This window comes from Phoenix dactylifera, chromosome 6 (assembly GCF_051530095.1).
Source record: "Phoenix dactylifera cultivar Ajwa chromosome 6, Ajwa_hap1_PhDact_Kaust_v1.1, whole genome shotgun sequence".
NCBI classification, from domain to species: Eukaryota; Viridiplantae; Streptophyta; class Magnoliopsida; order Arecales; family Arecaceae; genus Phoenix; species Phoenix dactylifera.
In genome coordinates, this window is record NC_143195.1 from 37,272,614 (window position 1) to 37,290,820 (window position 18,207).

Here is an 18,207-nt window from a genome sequence, read left to right on the forward strand (position 1 = left end):
CAGGTATTTTGATATTTACAATGAATGACACAGTATAATAATGAACCAAAGCTGAAGCCATGAAAAAGATGCCAAGCCAGTAGAAAATTAGAAATGAATGCCAACTGCTGTAAAACATAATCAAGATATTGCATCCTCCAGCCATTACATTCCAACGGGTCCAACTGCTTAACTAAAAAGGCAATGGTAGCCTAGCCGTCCAGCGGTAATAATGGCAATGGTGGTAATACCAAAGGAAATGATAGATGATGCCACCCCTGATTGTCATTACTAAACTTCTAAGCATCCGATACCAAATACAATTAAAAAGGCAGGCAAAATGACTCTGCAACAGTGCATGGAATCATGATTATGCCCCAGCCCCGAAAGGATTGGGAATTCAATCATGTGCATGCAGTGATCTTGTTTCATTTTTGTATCCATTCATCACAAACGGAGTGAATCCTCTTCCATGAACTAAGCTTCGCCTCCATCTCTGGTCCCCTGCTGCCATATCCAGATGCAGTTCATTAAGAACTAAACAGCCACTTGCATAGATATCATCAAGGCCCCCTAAACTCATCAACTAGATGCTTGTCTACACATGCATCTCCACCTTGTTCTAGGTTATTTACATATGTGTTAATGGATTCAAAAGAATGCACTCAAATCAATCGCCCCACATTTCCACTCTACCAACGAACAAGCAATGCTCGAGGAAATATTGAGAGAGCAGGCAAGAGATGCTACTAACGAATTGAGGGACCAGCAGCAGCAGCTCTTTTTCTCAACCTGCCACGGGTCATGCGGATTGCCTCTTCCATGGGAGTCTCTTGTGAGGGAGGATTTGTGTCTTCTTTGGATGCAGCATTGGCCACTTCTACCTGCATTGCTTCTCCATCACCTGCTGGAGTAGGAAGAGCGGTGACTTCAGAACTAGGCAAGCTGGTAAGTGCTGGTGAGGCTGGCGGCTGGGCAACCAGAGGGGCTGGTTCTTGCAACTGCCTCTTAGTGGGGTTGGATGGTGCGCATGTTTGCTGTTGATGCTCTTGTGAGACTGTTTGTTGGCGAGCAGCCGTCGTAGATGCCATTCGGCGGATCTGCCGAGGCTGCTGGCATTGCTTAGTGCCAATATAACAACTCATCAATAAAATTGAGTGTAGTCAAAAAGCTGGTGCTATATTTGAAACAAGTATGAAACTCGAAAACAAATGTTATCAAGAGTCTAGAATCTAACATTTGGAACTTCAATAATTCAAGATCCTGCCACGACATAAACCTCAATATATGCTAGCAATTTATTTAGTTTATATAGATAGAAACAATGATGACATTTAATCCTTTACAGCTTTTATAGATTTTCCTACCTCAAAAACTGCCCTTCTGATACCATCTGAAACTTGAAAATGAAACAGAGCATTACATACAAATTCCCAGGAGAGATAACTTTGTCACGTTTAAGAAATCCATGGGCAAAACCAACAACTATCTCAAAGTCAAAACCAACAGCTATCTTCCTTTTACAAGCAGACGCCCTAGTCTTAGGAATCATGCAAGTATCTCCTCTTACAAACAATGCACGCAGAATAAACAGTTACCCAAAGAAGTAGAGCTTCTTCACACTCAATGAACAAGCATTCAGGGTAGGATTAAATATAACAATGCATCAGAAAAGTTAACTATAGATGATGCACAGTTATACTCAACATTTATGTAGAAAGCATCAAAGATTGGGCATTTTATCCTCAAATGAGTACATATTTTTTGTAGATCTTTATGTTCAAGTCGTATTTTATGGTACAAGAAGTTCTAATCTCTAAGATCATTTGGAAGTTCTAGAGTTTTTTGATATGTATAAATTTAAACCTAGGTTTTATTTTGTGTAATTCCGTTCACATAATAAAATTTGCAGTCATTGAAGTGGTTATTTTGCATCTGTACAAATGCGAAATACCAAAGAACTGTAGGAGGTTTTAGAATACTTCATTTAAAACAACAAAGTAGCTGAGGCAGACAGGCTGTCCACATTGGTCCCTGAGTTCCCAAGCACCAAGATATACTGCCTAGATATAATATATGTTTATTCTTTAGTTTAGGCCAAAGTAATAGATGTAATATAGCATGTAGGTTGGCTCCTGTGTTAACTAAATCAAAGCAAAAAGAGTTGAACTTTCACAGGTTGATTGTGTCACTGGGAAGACGCACAAGTTCCAGAGCTATTTTCCTTAACAGCTTTGCAAGCTAGAGAATATGCAGCTGGCAGAAATTGTACCTCTAATATAGATATCCTAAAAAAAAAAACAAGAAAATAATGATTTCAGTTTTCTCAAATTTCCAATTACTAAAAGAGATCACATAAAAAAAGTTGAACCATTAAATGGCAAAAGATCATAGACATCCGTCAGGGCAAAAGGGAACACAAAATGTGACAGTAAAACCTGAATAAGTAACGTGCATGATTACATTTTTTCCAAGATCAGATCTTTATCAAAAACTCAACCCATCTTTCTTGATAAAGAAACCCTAGGTTTCTTTTGAACTTGCAATATCATTTTCCCCTGGGAAGAGCTCAACTTTCTTTCCATATTTATGCCAATCTCCCTTCCCATGAACAACTAAGATTCTTCCGAACCACCAAAGCAAATCTCTAACATGAAATATGGATCCTACGCAAACCTTTTGAACTGATTAAACAAGAAACAGAACAAGGTAAGGATCTCCCTACAGTTCACACACACACACAGAGAGAGAGAGAGAGAGAGAGCTGACCGAAGATCTTGATGGGAGATTCAAGTCCTGGTAGATTAGGCTGGCTAAGAAAGATATCCCATGACACAACGCAGAGCTGCTGGATCTCTGCCTTGGGTAGCTGGACCTGCTGGCCTGGCCTTGCCGATCGCACCTCCACCAGGCAGTTTATGATATCGTCGAGGAACACTAGATCCATCCCTCTGCCCAAACCCTACAAACAAACAACCTTCTTCTCTTCTAAAAACAACCCTCGCTTCAATCTTCATCTCGTCTACTTGTTGAAAGGGATAAATAAAATAAGAAAAGAATGAGAGAGAGAGAGAGAGAGAGGAGGAGGAGGAGAAGGTATGCGTAATGTATGACAGTGGGTCAACAACTCCAATGCTGCAGTGTCACTGATATACATTGTGTTTTTTCACGACATGGAAGTTGGCTCAATGCCTTTCCCGTGGCAAGATCTTTGCTTTGGAAATGTTGTGTTGTGATAGATATAATATAACAAATATTACATCTAGTAACCAAGTTTCAAACTAAAACCACCACCATTAAATTTGCAAGCTGGATTTTAAATTTATAGTTTCCGTCAAGGTGTAAACAGAGTCAAAAGGACAAATAGTAAAATAAGTCTAAATGCAAGCGCATGCATCCCTCTAATGGTCCTGCTATTTCTGTTCCAATCATTACATTTTTTAACAAGGGTAACATGATTATCACAATTTATGTCCTATTATAACGATAAGGTGCCAAGTATCTTCAAAGGTAGTTTGAAATAAAGAATCTTCATTATCTTTGGTATTTCCTGAAGCTTGATGCGTAGTATATATACAGACACATAAATGTCTGTTTATTACTAATATCATCTCTTATGCTCAATTTATAGGCACTAAAATTGCTTCAACACCCGTTAAGATTCGTTTGAAGAATGGATGATGGTGACCCTTTTCTTGATCCTTCTTGATAATGTCATCTCATTGGAAGACCGCTTGATGACATTGTCTATGCATTCCTATGGCCGACAAGTTCATTACAACGCCATCTCATGTAGCCTAAATAGCATTCTTAGCTATCTTTATTCATGCCATCACCACCTTGGCCCTCAATTTCTCATCCTTTTCTCTGCTCCAACTTTGCACTTAGATGTTGATTGCGCTAGTGAAGCCATGTGTCCTGGATCTATCACTAACTATGTTATTTATTTTAAAGACAGAGAAAGAAGCAAGTCATCATTTCTCATTTGTTTGTTAAAGCTGAGTATGGCACCATTGTTCGTATCTCTGTTGAGGAGGCCTAGCTTCAATGCCTAATTTACTAAAACAAGGGGCATCTTCAAACACGACTAGCAGCCTTAGTTGTGATAATTAAAATATTGCTCAATTTTCAATGATTTGATACTCCATATTGTACCAAGCATATTAGATTAATTATCATTTCATACCATGTCGCTGAGACGACACCCCTTACTACATAGTTTCTTTACAAATCAGCTTTCTAACTTCATGAAGTCACACACTAGTCCACATTTTTTCCACGATAAACTGCATACAATCCACAATGAGTTTCAAATACAAACTAATCTTTGTATATTGCCAGCATGCTGAACACTTTGGATTTAAGACATGTTTATATATTTTTGGATCATTGTCACTAGAGCAAGGATCGGGTCATTGCCATTGGAGCAAGGAATTGAGAGAGAAAGAGAGAGAGAGGAGGAGGAGGAATAAAGGAGGTGCTTACTATAATAGAATAACATGCATGGCTTTTGTTACAACTATACTAAAAAAAACTCTAATTATTGTGTAATGCATATGCATCACCACAACGGACAATCATAGAAATTTTCAAATCAAAGACATCAGACTTGCTAATCGTTAGATATTTAATTTAAAAAATAAATATGTACTTTTACTTTCCTATAAAGTTTAATCTTTCTGGTTCTTAACTAATTCATATTTTTATTACTTTAACATTATCTGTTTAATTTTTGGGATGACTAGAATGAGTTCATCATATACCAGCTGCTATGCTGATCAGCATATACGGTAGCATATGGCAGTAATATAAACCATTGGTTCCATCAAAAAACCATTCAACCCCACAAATAAACATATAGATGGGTTCCTCCACATAGGTGATGATATGCGACACAATGCTTGTAGAAACACAGTAGAGCATGCTCCTAAGACTGGTGAGACCACCTAGGCCCCAACAACATGCATGGCAATATTCCACAAGAAGGATTGTACATGACCAATCAAAGCATCAATGTGGGGCTATTGTTAAGGGGTGACTCGCCCAATCATTTCACTTAATAAGGTAGTCCACTGGGAAACATTATTAATCCTTCCAATGTATCCACAAATTTAAACATCTGGTTCCTAACACCAGATCAGGATAATGCTTCTTGTTTTTGCTTAATTTTTAAATGGAGGAAAGTTTCTCCTAGGTTATGTTGCATATCATGACAATCCTTAGTACTTCAATAAGCTTGATCACAGCAAATTCTAAATTGATATAAAAACAAGGGCATTGATATGGCATGCCAAATACTACATTGCTAGGAGAATAGGATACAGGTTTCCTTGCAATCTCTACTTGCAATAGGTGGAAAAAAAAGAAAATTATTTTAGTAACCTTACAATCTCTACTTGACAAAGGAAAAAGCTTTAGTACACTGGGAGAACATTTTTCATGATTGGTGTTATTAGCTTATAGTGGTCTGCTGGAGATAAACACACAATCAATATATTGCAAATTAAAAGAAGGTTCTACTACTGGACCCATCGATTCTTTTCACTTTAACCCAGAATGTATAGAAGAATCATAGTGAATGACCACAATTTTGTCATATCAGATAAATGTGCCTTCTTAAGCAAATGAAAAGCAAGCAAATGCTAGAGGCAGTGCAAAAAGCTATATTTCTAGATTGTCAAGTATATTGAGTGGTCGGGTAAAATTTCATTATAATTAGAAGAAAAGAAAAACAAAGAGAACACAGTAAGACCTATTTACTCTTCTCAATAAGCACCTGGACAGGGTGTGATCTCGATGACTGCGAGGGTGACTGCGAAGCAATGTACTGTAAGACTTCAAAAAGCCTTGTCTGGCCATAGCTTGCAGTCTTTTGCCAATAAAGGGCAACAATATCCCCAGCTCTCGTTCTCAGCTCAAGTAAGTTACGATCTATTTCATTCTCATGCTTTGCAACATATGGCCGAAAGAAAGTTTCATAGACATATGTGGTTCCCTGCCATAAATTCACTAATTAAAAAAATTATAACTATAGATGAGATAACATGCCATAGCCCGAGAGGGCATAGGTGAAATTTGTTTTTGGGTACCAAAGATATACAAAGGATGCCAGCTTTGCCTCGTTGTACATTGGTACCCTTCAAGAAAGTAGATAAGATCCCAAGTTGTAACAAGAAAAGCTGAATAAAAGTAAAGAAAGCAAGGCTGTGGAGCCCAAATTTCCAAACCACTGAGCTACCTTACCATGAAATAAAAGATTCTCCAACCCTCTCAAAGACGGTCAGTGCAGCAACTAAAATCCTAGAAAAATGAATTAAAATCGAAAGGTCTCCTTTTAGTCCCACAAGTGACCAGAAGATAGGATTGAAAATAAAATCTTTCCACCGACAAGCAACAAGAACGTACCAATACTGACACCAGAATATCAGCTGTTCAACCTCTGGCTTGTTCAACTCCACAGCTTTGAAGCATTCATAGGCCGGATAAGCATAGCCAAGGACCAATCTGCAGACAGAAACGCTCGAGTTCTCATCCAAATTCACTTTTTTGAAAAAAGATTTCTGAAGACAAGAAACATGAAACGAAGATCTACTCGAATGTAATGAAGCAGCTAAAAAACCAAAAAAACTAATCCATGTCAGAATTACTAACACCAAGGCTCTTGTAACAAAACTTCCCATTATCTTGATCCACCAAATATGTAGAAAGTTACGGCCGCTTCCTGAGCCCCCTTCAGCAACACCAAGCACTAGAAGTCAAGGAAAATGAAAACAGACGGCATTATTATATAAACAAGAAAAGATTACTGTACCGTGATTCCCGGATCATTGGAAGTGCGCGCGCGCGTCTGCAGCAGAAAATTAACTAAAAAGCTTATTGGAGAGCGGAGTGTAACAAAACTAGGGGCAAGGAAAACACAGAAAAAAAAGAACGCCGTGCAGGAAAACCCTGGATTTAAAGATCTGACTGAAATCAACTCCGCATATCTCCGCATTGCAGAATATGAGCCAAAATCCCACCGATTTCCATCGCAAGAAACAAAAGAGAAAACCCTTAAAACTGATCAAGAAAACAAATCAAGTATCAGTACAGAAGCCGCAAAAGAACCCTTATTCGGTGCAAAAATCCGAGAAGAAGCGCAAGACATGCTGATTTAAGGCGACGAAGCCGACATCGGAAGAGAAGAGGAAAGAGGGTAAAGAGTAAAGACCGATACCTTTCCGAGATTGGCCGCAAGAGGGAAAGAGGGAGACAAAATCCTTCCACCGAGACGATAACGATAAAAGAAGCGACAGAGAGAGAAAGGAAAAGGGAGTAGATCTCGCCAAGTCTTCAAGGGTACGAAATACGGCGAGCGAGAGCTCTTTTTACCGTGTAGCTGCTCTTCTTTTAAAGCCAGAGAACGGCGAGGGAGAGAAAGACCGTCGCCTCGCCCCCACCCGGCCGTCTCGATTTGAACTGGTTCTTGGTTCTCCCTCACCGGGGCGTATCGTATCTCTATCCTACGTGGATGGCTACGTCGGTGCTTACTGGTGAGCGAGGGGATAGACAACGGACGGCCGGAGGTACGGAATCTGCTTTGGGCATTGGATACTGGCCGTTTGATTGATGGATCACGGATCGGAGGTCCCGAGGGCTTTTTCCCGTGCAGGTGGACCCAAAGTGACGTTCGCGATAACGTTGCTGTCGCTGCGCAAAGGACGCTCCCCGAACTGTTGTGGTATGAGTTTACCGTTGCATTCCGTTTGACGACCGCCAGCCGTTGTCACGAAAAAAATTATAAACACTCACAAAACTATTTCACTTATCACCTAACCAAATAAATTATTTTGCATGTAAGATGCTAGTGCGGATACCAGTGCCAGATCATCCGTCACTCAAATCTACATTCGCCGCAGAAGGATGTTCCAGCCAGTTTGATTTTATTCTGTAAGTGATTTTATGTTATTTGGACTTATTAGAGTATTTTGTTATTTGACAGTCTTTAGAGCTTCTTTTAATATTTCGTTATTTTGAGAGTCTTCTGTGAGACTAGTTTTTTTTTTTTCAAAAGCTTATTTGCATATTGCCATTTTGAGGTCTTTATAAAATTGTTTGCACCTAAATACTTAATAGCAAGATGCACATAAGCAATATCATCGATTTATACGTGTAACTGTCATTATTGTATTCATGGCAATTATGCATCTATTAATTTATTGCATAGCAAAGATATCTTTAAAATGTTGCATGTAGTATTATTTTTAGAGTTAACATCCTAATTTCAGATTTTAATATTAAAATAATTAGACATGCATTTTTTTGGAAGATTTTTGAGAGAAAAATGAATGTTAAAGATATTTTATTTTAGAAATGATATAAATGAAAATAATGGCTATTATTATATTATAATGGTACATTATAATGAAAAATAACTGAAAATAATAAAAAAATAATAGCTATATGCTATCTGCCCCAATGATATAATGAGAGGTGCTCGAAATCATTATAACAACCACTAAAATGATAATAATACTATTATTTAAAATCATGTTGCACCATATTGAAGCCATCATAGAAAGCAGTTGCTATTTGCCACTCTTGCTGATTTTTGATCCAATTATTCCTAATTTTCTCTCACTAGAAATCCTTGGTTTCTTTTTCTTTTTTATTTTTTTTTCTTACCAGATAATAGATTATCCATTGCACTACTAGGAACCACCACATCTCCCACAACATCAAAGGAAGTTTCTTGACACTGAATGATCAGAAGGGGATCGCATAGTTTTGATCATGAAAGAATGGACTCAATGCTAGAATTAACTACTGTATAGGAGACTACACTCCATCAAGTATAGAAAAGCAACACAAGAGGGCCTGCAGCTCTCTCTACTTGCAGGGGGAGTAATTTGTTGTTTGCCATTCTACCTCATCCTCTCTTGCTCTCTCATTCTCTTTCATTCCCTCCTAGGTTGACACCTCCTCTCTCTCTATCTCTCTCTCTCATATTCCATGATTCCATCTGTCCATCCTTTTCTCTCTCCCCCTTCCAACATAACTCAAAAGCATCCATTGCTCCTTAACCTGTTGCTTTACCCTATATCTTCCTCCTTCCACCAAGGCCCCCTCACCTAACCCCCCAACCCCCACCATATTCAGATCAATCCTCAAGCTTAGTTCTTAAATAGCAAGCATGGCTCGGACTTTAATATCTTAGGTTCTAGGCTGGACTGAGATAGGCTTAGGCTAAGGTTTTTAAGCTATTGACAATATACTTAGGTTAGGCTTGGACCTAGGTCATTGCTCAAGTCCAGTGCTCATTATCTAACTTGATTTTCTGCCCCACACCATCTTAGGAACATGTCTCTCATCTCTCCCATACTAATGCATTCTTTTATAGTAACATTCTTTCTATCCATCATCTAACTAATAACTGAAAATAAATGCACAAACCAAAACTAGAAATATAGTTAAAAAAACTATATTGCTTCATTCTGAAAAAATATATTTTGCTTGGATTAGTTATTCAAATTAATCATTAAATTCATCATCATACATCAAATCATAAACCAAAAGAACGCTCCACATCTACATGTCATAAGTCATCAATTGCCTATTTGCTTCATACTGCGAGGTCATTTTGGCAATCTTCTTCTTATAGAGTTATATATATAGGAGCCTATCTTAACTTTCTAAAATTGCCAATTTAGCCCGTTCAAACTAAAATAGATAGAAGTCTATTTAGCCACTGCATTTGGTTGCTTTTGACAAAAAGGCTCTTTAGCTCACAATCTGAAAAATCAAACCAAATTGAACTGATTTTTTTAGACTGGTTTTATCCACTTGTAGTATATATTTTATTCAGTTTTGATGTAAATTTTAAAAATTAATTTAAATCGGTTCGATTTCAAAAAAATAAAATTTAAACGGACCGGTTTGAACCGGCGAACACCCCATTATTTGTTGACGCCATAGCGTGTCCCTCGCTCCCTCCGTATCACATGGCGTGTCGCAACTTGAGTAGCATTTTGCGAACCTTTTCTTGGGTTCCAGGTTTGGGCCGCGTAGCGTTACTCTAGCGGGAATCATGTACCCAAACCCGTAATGCCGGCAAGAGCGAGGTATGTAAAGGCTAGCTGAGAGATACGCCCCCCAAACACCTAACACCAAATAAAAAGAAGCGGGGAGGTGGACGGGGAGGGGAAGGGAGAGGGGGCGAGAGGTTTGGGGAAAGAGAAGGCAACGGAGGATCAACGCTTTCGTCACGAAGAAATTACTTCAAGGTACTTTCCCCGATTGGATTGCCTTTAATCTCTTTCGCCCAATTGCTTCTCCGTTCTTCCTACTGGGAATCGGAATCTAATTGGGTCACCGCTAGGGTTAGGATTAGGGGTTTTGAATAGTTTTGGCCAGTCCATGCCGTTTACTGTGTTTCTCCGAACGTCGAATTATTATTGCGGAGTCGGTAGATTTTTATGTGCTGAATCCTCTAAAAGTACAGTCTTTTTTTTTTTTTACCTGCTAGAGTTTCTTCAATTATTTGCCTCAATATTCTCGCTGCTGTTTATTTTGTGGCATGGTTAGCTGCTATTTTGATCGTTAATGCATTATGTTGGGATATTAAACGGAGTATCATTTTCTTTTACCATTGTTGATACCATTGAGATCAAATGTTAGATATTTGGCTGGTTGATATTGAACCATATAATTTCTTTTTTGAACCTAGCCATAGCAGAGCCAAGTTGTTTTGTGTGAACAAAAAGAAAGAATGAATTAAAATGGACGAATAGAACTGAAACACATCCTCCTGTTGTTTGCTGGTGTTATTACTAGTTAATTTGGTTCTTTACATGTGGAAATATATTCACTCGACTGTTTTGTTGAAAGAAAGAAGCAGAAAAAGAACCTGTTAGCGTTCCTATAAGGTAGCCATAAGCTTTATGCACCTAGCACTTATATAACTTTTTGTATCAGCTTGAGTTTTGAAGCCGATATCTCACTGTCCGACATGTTGTTAGGTTTATATTAGAAAAGCTTGGGGTGAAAGTTGCTATTACTAGAGTGGTTACCTCATGGAATCAGAGCAAGACCAAGAGCCTTTAAAGCCTATCTTGTGCTGGCCGGCCTAGGTGACCAGCTAATAAAGGTTACCATATAGCCAGTTGAAAAGAGAGATCCGCCATGCAGTAGGTTGCTTGATACAATTGGAATGCAAAATTGCATAAATTGAGAAATCTAGGGTTATGCTAAGGCTTTTTGAAGGCTGCATCTGGCCCAACCATGGGTTATATGAGTTCGGGCTTTAAGCCTGCTAGACTTGGACCTAACATTTCAGTTCAGAAATTTATTTCAGGCAAAATTTGTGCAACCTTTGGTCTTTTTCAAGTTTGGTTTAGTTGAGATATGATCAGCATGCATACGATCATGCATGCTAAAAATGTTGAATCATAAAAGTCATCATAGCCAACCACTGCATATATGAAGGTCAGCCAATATAGGTTCAAAGTCTACTTACCCATAAAACCCTTGTTAAATTTCTTAATCTCTGCAGCCATAATCTTGGTGCTATTAAAGTGAGTCAAAGTCCAGGCCCACTCTCTGCATTTATCATTAATCTTGGCCAAATATCTCTTCCTCCTAGATCTTTCTTCTTTTACGAAGACCTAGAAGATGGAGACTAAAGTAGGGGTTTTGCTTCCAAATTGTCAACATATGAGATAGTTCCTCATATCAGTCTAACCAATTAATGTCAATTTGGAGTAACAATCAAGCCAAAGGGAGCTAAAAAGCAAGAGTGCAAGAAGGTAGTAGGATTTCTCGCAATTTAGTCCTCAAGGGAGTTTATGCCTAAAGGAGTCAGGACTTTGGTGGTAACTTTCATCTTGAGGTTGCAAATTGGATGGATCGAGCAGCATAATTCACCCTTTTGACTGAGAGAAACTTATTTTGATCCATACCTGTGGTGGGCGAAGTCCTTAAATTGGTCCGAAGCTAATCATGGGCTTCCTGCTACAAAAGGAAACCTTAGAAATGATTTGTTAGTTAAGCGGCTGTATTACTGTAACTGTCAAGTCTCATCCTAACTATTTAAGGCCAGCTTAATAAATCCTTCTCCTCCATTCGTTTCTTTGAAGGGCTACATGCGATGTCACTAAAGGGCTGTTTGATTGCTAATTTCATAAGATCTAGTTAACTGAAAACCTAAAATAAATAAAGTTATTTTTCTCACTTCTGAATGATCACTTTCTTCATAACAGGTTCTAGGATAAGTAACCAGACAATATTTTTATACTTTGTTTATATGAACCATAATGAACCAATTTTTTTGTAAAATGTTTAACTCAGTTTTTTAGTGTAGGCAGTTTTTTTTGCATGGCATCAGATGTTGGAAGGGTGGAGGATGTAGTTTGTTTGGCAAAGTCAGTATGTTGACAAGGTCATTTGCATTAAACGGACTGGTGTTGCACATTTGGAGAAGTTGCTACTTAATTTGGGATAAATATCTTTTAAATGGAAATCTTATTTGTATGGACAACAAAATATCTGAAATTTTGTAGCATCTTCGTTTAAGGGAGAGATAATGTGGATGAATATGGATGAAACTTGAGCAGTCCATATTAGCAGGACTTTGGAAATCAGAAGATTTCATGGTTGCAGATTGACTTCTCCACAGGATAACAAAGCTGCTCTAGTCTATAGACTGACAGGAAACATTCTAAATAGTTTTTCCTGCTCAAAGCAAGCTCCAGAGGTGCATGAATACTTGCTGAGCATTACTTGAGTAGAGTTGTAGATTTTTTCTGGGGATTAAGATCTTAATGTTTAACATTTTTGCATCCAGTTGGCATTCTAATCTAACTCATTAAGCTGTCATTCTGTGCCATATTAATTTTACAATTATGTTGGTGTCTCTACTATTTGTCTGTCGAACACAACTAGCAAGCACAGCACGTTCCTCTTTATCTAGTGTTACTAAAGAGTTGTCACTTTTTACTATAAAATATGAAAAGAAATGATAAAAATAGTACAAGATCTCCTCTCGTTTTATTTTGCTATCTAATGTTTTTCTCTTAAACAGAAAACCTTGTATCATATGCTAGTATCGCACACATAAAGAGGTCATGGAGGACTGTAAGGAAGGTGAGTCATTGAATTTTAAGTCTCACCTCAGTCAAACAAACAATGTCTGTAGGCATGAGTCGGAGTGCCACCAATCTCAAATTGAGGCACTACATGAAAAGCTTATGGAGGTAAAGGCTAGCATTAAATGCTCTGAAGACAAAGCAAAGAGGGAGTTGGAACACCTTTGGCGTAATGGCAAAATAGCTGCCACCTTACTGACTTACCTGAAGTCGAAAGCAAGAATTATGGCTAATCCACATATGGCCCATGCTTCATGTGGGATCAAGCATCGGGAGGGAGTGGGACTGGTTGACAAACATGGCATACCACTATCTGACTGGTCTAAGGATATTGATCTTTCTCCATTTGAAAGTTCAGAGGAGGAAATACTACGGGCAAGCGGCAATGAGTCTGGATCTATTGATGCAAATGATGGAGCGTACCTTGTTGAAATACTAAAGTCAGTGCACACGGTAACAGCTGTTATGGAGTCTCTTGTCAAAAAGGTTATTATGGCAGAAAATGAAGCTGCCATCGAAAAAGAGAAAGTTAATCTTGGCATGGAAGAAATTAGAAAGAAGACACTCCAAATTGATAGCATGTCTGCAAAAGTTGAAGAGATGGAAAAATTTGCACTGGGTGCAAATGACATTTTGAATGAAATGCGGCAAAAAGTTGAAGATATGGTGCAGGAAATATCTAGACAACGACAGCGAGCTGCAGAAAATGAACAAGAGCTTTGCCGTGTAAAGCAAGATTTTGAGGCATTGAAATCCTATGTTAGCAGTCTCATCAGTGTGAGAGAAACCCTTATTTCCTCAGAAAAACAATTTCAAACAATGGAAAAGCTTTTTGAAAGGTATCATCCTGTTACTTTGCTTAACTGCAAATGCTGTGCTTTTCATTGGAATGAAATCCATATTTTTCTGAGCATATGCTTATTGTTTATTTTCCCCTTATTATGCACTTGTGTTCTTGCTTTATGATGCTTCCTTTTTTTTTTTCCTTTTTACATTTTTTCAGATGCAGCATGACTTTCGTACTACCTTTGTAGTGTAGCAGTCTAATTTGGATTTGATAATGGTCTACAATAAATATATAATCTCCTAAATTTGCATGACCTGCATACATAACATTTCAGTTACAAAAGGAGTCCTGCTATCTGCTATTGCACCCTTCATGTTTCTTCTTTTGATTCACCTTCAACTTCAATGTGTCCCCGAAGTTAACTGTTTCGCATGTAAAGCCAGATTTGCTTCTTTGTGTTACTACTTGCTCCTGATTTTGAGATTGTGTTTGAAGTTGATTAAATTTGTACAGAGACCAAGTTAATTTGATTTTTCTATGATCTGAAAATCACTGGGTTCAGTGAAAATGGCATGTTACTTTGTAACAATGTGATTGCATTAATTGCCAAGAAATTGCAAAATAATGCATGCTTATGTAATTTAATTACTCACTATCTAAACATTGAGCCCTCTTTGGTTACCATAGGACGTGTCTTCCAAGAATTAGTAGTTACAGCATTCTTGCTATTCTAGGGTAACAGCAAACCAATGTCTTTTAGCTAGTGCAAGTTAGACTAATTGTTAATTGTACTGGCGTCATGCTGTTTGTTTAACAATCATCTGGTTTTTCATATGACACTCATGTTGTGTTTGTTTATAATAATCGATGTGAGCGTGTCATTTTGTCATTTGAGAAACGTAAAAAAACATGGTGGCTGAAACTTGAGGAAAAGCATTGGAGTTGATGGAATTGCTATTCTGGTATAAAGTCAAATATGTAGAATCTTAAAGGAACTCTCGCACGCTACCATTTGTAAAAACCATGCAGTGAATTCATTGATATTCAAAATGCATTGATTCATAAAATAATGTAAAAATGCTTATGAAAACACTTTTTTTTTTTTGAGAGAGAGATTGGACAGAAGTCCAATCAAAAGCTTATGAGAAACACATTAAACATGCATGTGTTATTTTTGTACATAAGTCTATAGGTCACTGAACTCTTTCTTAAACCCCATGTCATAGTGTAAGTGGATCAGAATTCAAGACTACTGCTGAAAAGGTGAATTGACCATGTGATGCTACTGGTAGGTTCTATTGGATTAGAGAGTATAAGAGCCTATGAGAGAATATAATGTCACCATGATGTCACGTCCAAAAGATTAGCTGAGATGATGGTTGAAGATACATGGCCACAAAAGAAAAGCATGGGCAGGAGGAAGCAATTAACTTGTGTAAGGTTAAGTCACAAAGGTGTCACTTTGCTGACATGGCAACTTTATGGAAGAGTTGACTTAAATGGGAAGGTGGATCCTAGGAAAAGTATAAGCAACAACGTAAAAATCCCCAACATTGCTAATACACAATTGTAGGCTTACGGGGTTGGTGATGCAAGACAGCAATAACATAGGGTAAGCGCTTTTCATAATTAGGTCGGGTTGGGGTTTCAGACTCAAACTGGATAGATCATGTGTTCAGCAAGCCCTAAAACCCAACCCTAGGCCCTTAGATTGGACTCAATCAAACACTTACCTTTTATCATGACCTTTCCCATAATAAATGCTGATCTAACTTCATTTGTTTCATTTTTTACCCAGCAAATAAAATCCAACGGCCTCAATATGTAAGTATGTATGTATATATGTATACATGAGAGAGATAGGGACTACTCTCTAGACACATCCATAACTCATCCTGCCCATCTCTTCAAGTGTCTCATATCTGTCACTCTATCTCCCTCTCTACTACCTTGGGGTGAGCCCCTTCAATCTTCAACATATCCATCAATCTATCCCCTTCTCTACTAGCTTAAGGTGAACCCCTTCGTCTTGTAGAACTATAGGCTCTCTTTGTCACCAGCTAAGCCTTGGACTTCCTCAGAGTCCATTGGCTCTTTTTCTTGAAGCCTGTTGACTTTCTCTTGCTCACAAGCCAAGGATCAAATTTCCTGACAGCACGTCGGCTCTGGGTGGAACCCTGCTTGTTGTCTCTGATCGAGTTTTGCCACTGGCTCTTATTGAGATGAACTGAGTTTCTCAAGCGGTAACTGAGTTTCTCAAGCAGGATGCTATGTTGGAGTATGTTTTCTCCCATTTTCATTAAAAGCCCATTAGCTATCCTTGTCTCCTAGTATGCATTTTCTCTCTTTATTGTGGTTCTACCATTGCTCATCATGCTGACTGAAGTGTCACCAAACCACTGGCTACGCCTACTACAGCTTTATTCAATAGAATGATTTTATGGTGGCAAGAATTTTATGATGATGTAATCTTAAAAAGAGATATAGATATGTAACCCGAAAAGAAATTTAGTCCTTTTGTAAATTTTTATTACAAGTTCTATATACATGAAACATTTGTGCTGGAGCCTAGGGGTGTCCTTTTTTTTTTGATGCATGAGTTTCTTGCCATATCTTTTGAATTTCTGCATAAATTTGATCTTCTTGCCATATCTTAATGATGGTCGTCTACAAATATTTGATAAACATCCAGCGAGGTACTAAATTTCTTTATATCTAAAATTGGGTTTCTGCAGAAAATATCATGTTGATCGTGTTAATCACTTAATTGTGGTCTTTTATAGGTTAATTGCCAAGACTGCTCGCCTTGAGGCAGAGAAAATGCAAAAGGAGGCTGAAGTTCAGAAGCTTATGGAAGAGAATGTCAGGTTAACTGCTATGCTTGATAAGAAGGAAGCACAACTGCTGGCTATGAATGAACAGATGAAGTTCATGGCATTGAACAGTCCTGGCATATAGTTCATGATTTACCATCAGAATTTTCACCTCAGGTTATCCTAAATGGTGATAGCAACATGCTATCTATTTTCATTTTGCAAATTACATATGCTAACAAATCTATTATTGGAAAGGACATATGGATGTTGAGATCACGATGTTTGCTAGAGATGGGGCAATTTGTATCGAGCGGAGAATTGTGCTCTTATAAGACTGTTCATTAGATTATGCATTGTCAACAGTGCCTGCCTATCAATTCATCCTTACTATTTAGACCTTAATTCCCATTATAGATTGGTTGCTTATCGTTTATCTTATGTAGAGATGTGATTTTGTACAGGAAAGCATGAAGGAAGAAGGGATGGGCTGATCAGAAAGATCAGTGGCATGCCTATAAACCACAAACCTTTGATCCCATCTTGTATATGTCCCGTCATGCTGATTTGGACCTCCAATATGTTATAAATCAATCCTACAATATGTCAGTTCATGGTCTCTAATGACAAGAACTTTCTTAGAAAATAAACATGTTGACATTTTGTATGATCCAATAAGTTTCAAGTTCACCACTAACCAGCACAGGCAGGCAGTTCTGCTTGTCTGCCGCAGTGTATGCCTCTAGCTGATCTTGTGCTGAACATGTCACTCTAAGGGCAATTTGCCCTACTTTTCAATAGTCTCTTTCAGGTAGTTTACATCATGTATTTTATTGATTTCTTCATGAAACCAAGTCCACCCTAACCAGAGAGCAGCTCCTTGGTGGCCGAATTCTTCTGCCCATGCCACACTTGCTCCATTATCTTGCATCCTCATTCCACAGCATCCACCCATCAAATTTTTTAATCTATCTCTGCCTCTTTACTTTTTATGGCAGAGACCTCTTCTCTCTTCATTTAAGAAAAATACATTAATTCAGTAATTATTTCACCACGTAATACAATAAGGAATGCTGATGATCCTGATGATCAATCACCTGAGTGTAGTAAAGATTGAGCTTCACATTTCACACTCACAAAATCACCATTCACCACGTTATACAATTTCTAAATTTCAAAAAGCACACAATTAAAAAAAAAATTCCATGTAAAATCACCGCTCGGTGTCTAAATTTCATTGAAAAAAAATCAAGAAAATCAAGTTTTATGAAGGTCTTTTACTTAAACATTGAGTGGAAATGGGTGACATGGTAGAGCCTCTCACGCCCATGCACAAAAGAAAAAAAATCCCATGCCAAATTACCATTGACCATGGTCTGCAACGGCTACTTTTTTTTTTTAAAAAAAAAAAAAATCAAGTTTGCATGCATGCACTCATGCACATGCACCAAAAAAAAAAGAAAAAGGAAAGCAACATCACCATGGATCATGATCAACAATGTCTAAA

The 18,207-nt window shown here is 38.0% G+C and overlaps 2 protein-coding genes across 19 annotated transcripts; one reads left to right on the top strand and one right to left on the bottom strand.

The window, feature by feature from the left end:
* Nucleotides 1-87: 87 nt before the first annotated feature.
* Nucleotides 88-7,495, bottom strand: LOC120103851 (putative HVA22-like protein g). 17 transcript variants are annotated; one of them, XM_089923683.1, is made up of 9 exons: nt 7,196-7,495; nt 6,791-7,038; nt 6,631-6,709; nt 6,385-6,483; nt 6,223-6,279; nt 6,054-6,116; nt 5,756-5,975; nt 933-1,100; nt 88-884 (listed from the first exon to the last, which is right to left on the bottom strand). In XM_089923683.1, exons 3-9 carry the CDS (start codon nt 6,657-6,659, stop codon nt 729-731), a joined length of 792 nt encoding a protein of 263 aa, XP_089779809.1. In that variant the 5' UTR covers nt 6,660-6,709; nt 6,791-7,038; nt 7,196-7,495; the 3' UTR covers nt 88-728. The 17 variants fall into 17 exon arrangements, with proteins under 17 accessions (XP_089779809.1, XP_089779803.1, XP_089779801.1 ...); XM_089923677.1 differs by having other exon boundaries at nt 88-1,100; nt 6,631-6,700; nt 6,791-6,826; nt 6,947-7,038; nt 7,196-7,457; XM_089923675.1 differs by having other exon boundaries at nt 88-1,100; nt 6,631-6,700; nt 6,791-6,826; nt 6,927-7,038; nt 7,196-7,457.
* Nucleotides 7,496-9,957: 2,462 nt separating this feature from the next.
* LOC103703882 (uncharacterized) lies at nt 9,958-17,105 on the top strand. Of its 2 annotated transcripts, none has more exons than XM_008786917.6 (3): nt 9,958-10,241; nt 13,037-13,939; nt 16,671-17,105. In XM_008786917.6, the coding sequence occupies exons 2-3, from the start codon at nt 13,080-13,082 to the stop codon at nt 16,843-16,845; spliced, it is 1,035 nt and encodes a 344-aa protein (XP_008785139.4). In that variant the 5' UTR covers nt 9,958-10,241; nt 13,037-13,079; the 3' UTR covers nt 16,846-17,105. The 2 variants fall into 2 exon arrangements, with proteins under 2 accessions (XP_008785139.4, XP_088580187.2); XM_088724061.2 differs by lacking the exon at nt 9,958-10,241 and adding an exon at nt 10,249-10,453.
* The last annotated feature ends 1,102 nt before the right edge of the window (nt 17,106-18,207 follow it).

Excerpts from the sequence above, each read along its gene's own strand:
- LOC120103851 (XM_089923672.1), bottom strand. The coding sequence starts at position 6,659 with ATGGGAAGTTTTGTTACAAGAGCCTTGGT. Across the intron at positions 5,976-6,053 it reads CTTTGGTACCCAAAAACAAA|GGGAACCACATATGTCTATG; the intron begins TTTCACCTATGC and ends GAATTTATGGCA. Across the intron at positions 1,101-5,755 it reads CGAGATCACACCCTGTCCAG|CAATGCCAGCAGCCTCGGCA; the intron begins GTGCTTATTGAG and ends ATTGGCACTAAG.
- LOC103703882 (XM_008786917.6), top strand. The coding sequence starts at position 13,080 with ATGGAGGACTGTAAGGAAGGTGAGTCATTGAATTTTAAGTCTCACCTC. Across the intron at positions 13,940-16,670 it reads ATGGAAAAGCTTTTTGAAAG|GTTAATTGCCAAGACTGCTC; the intron begins GTATCATCCTGT and ends GGTCTTTTATAG.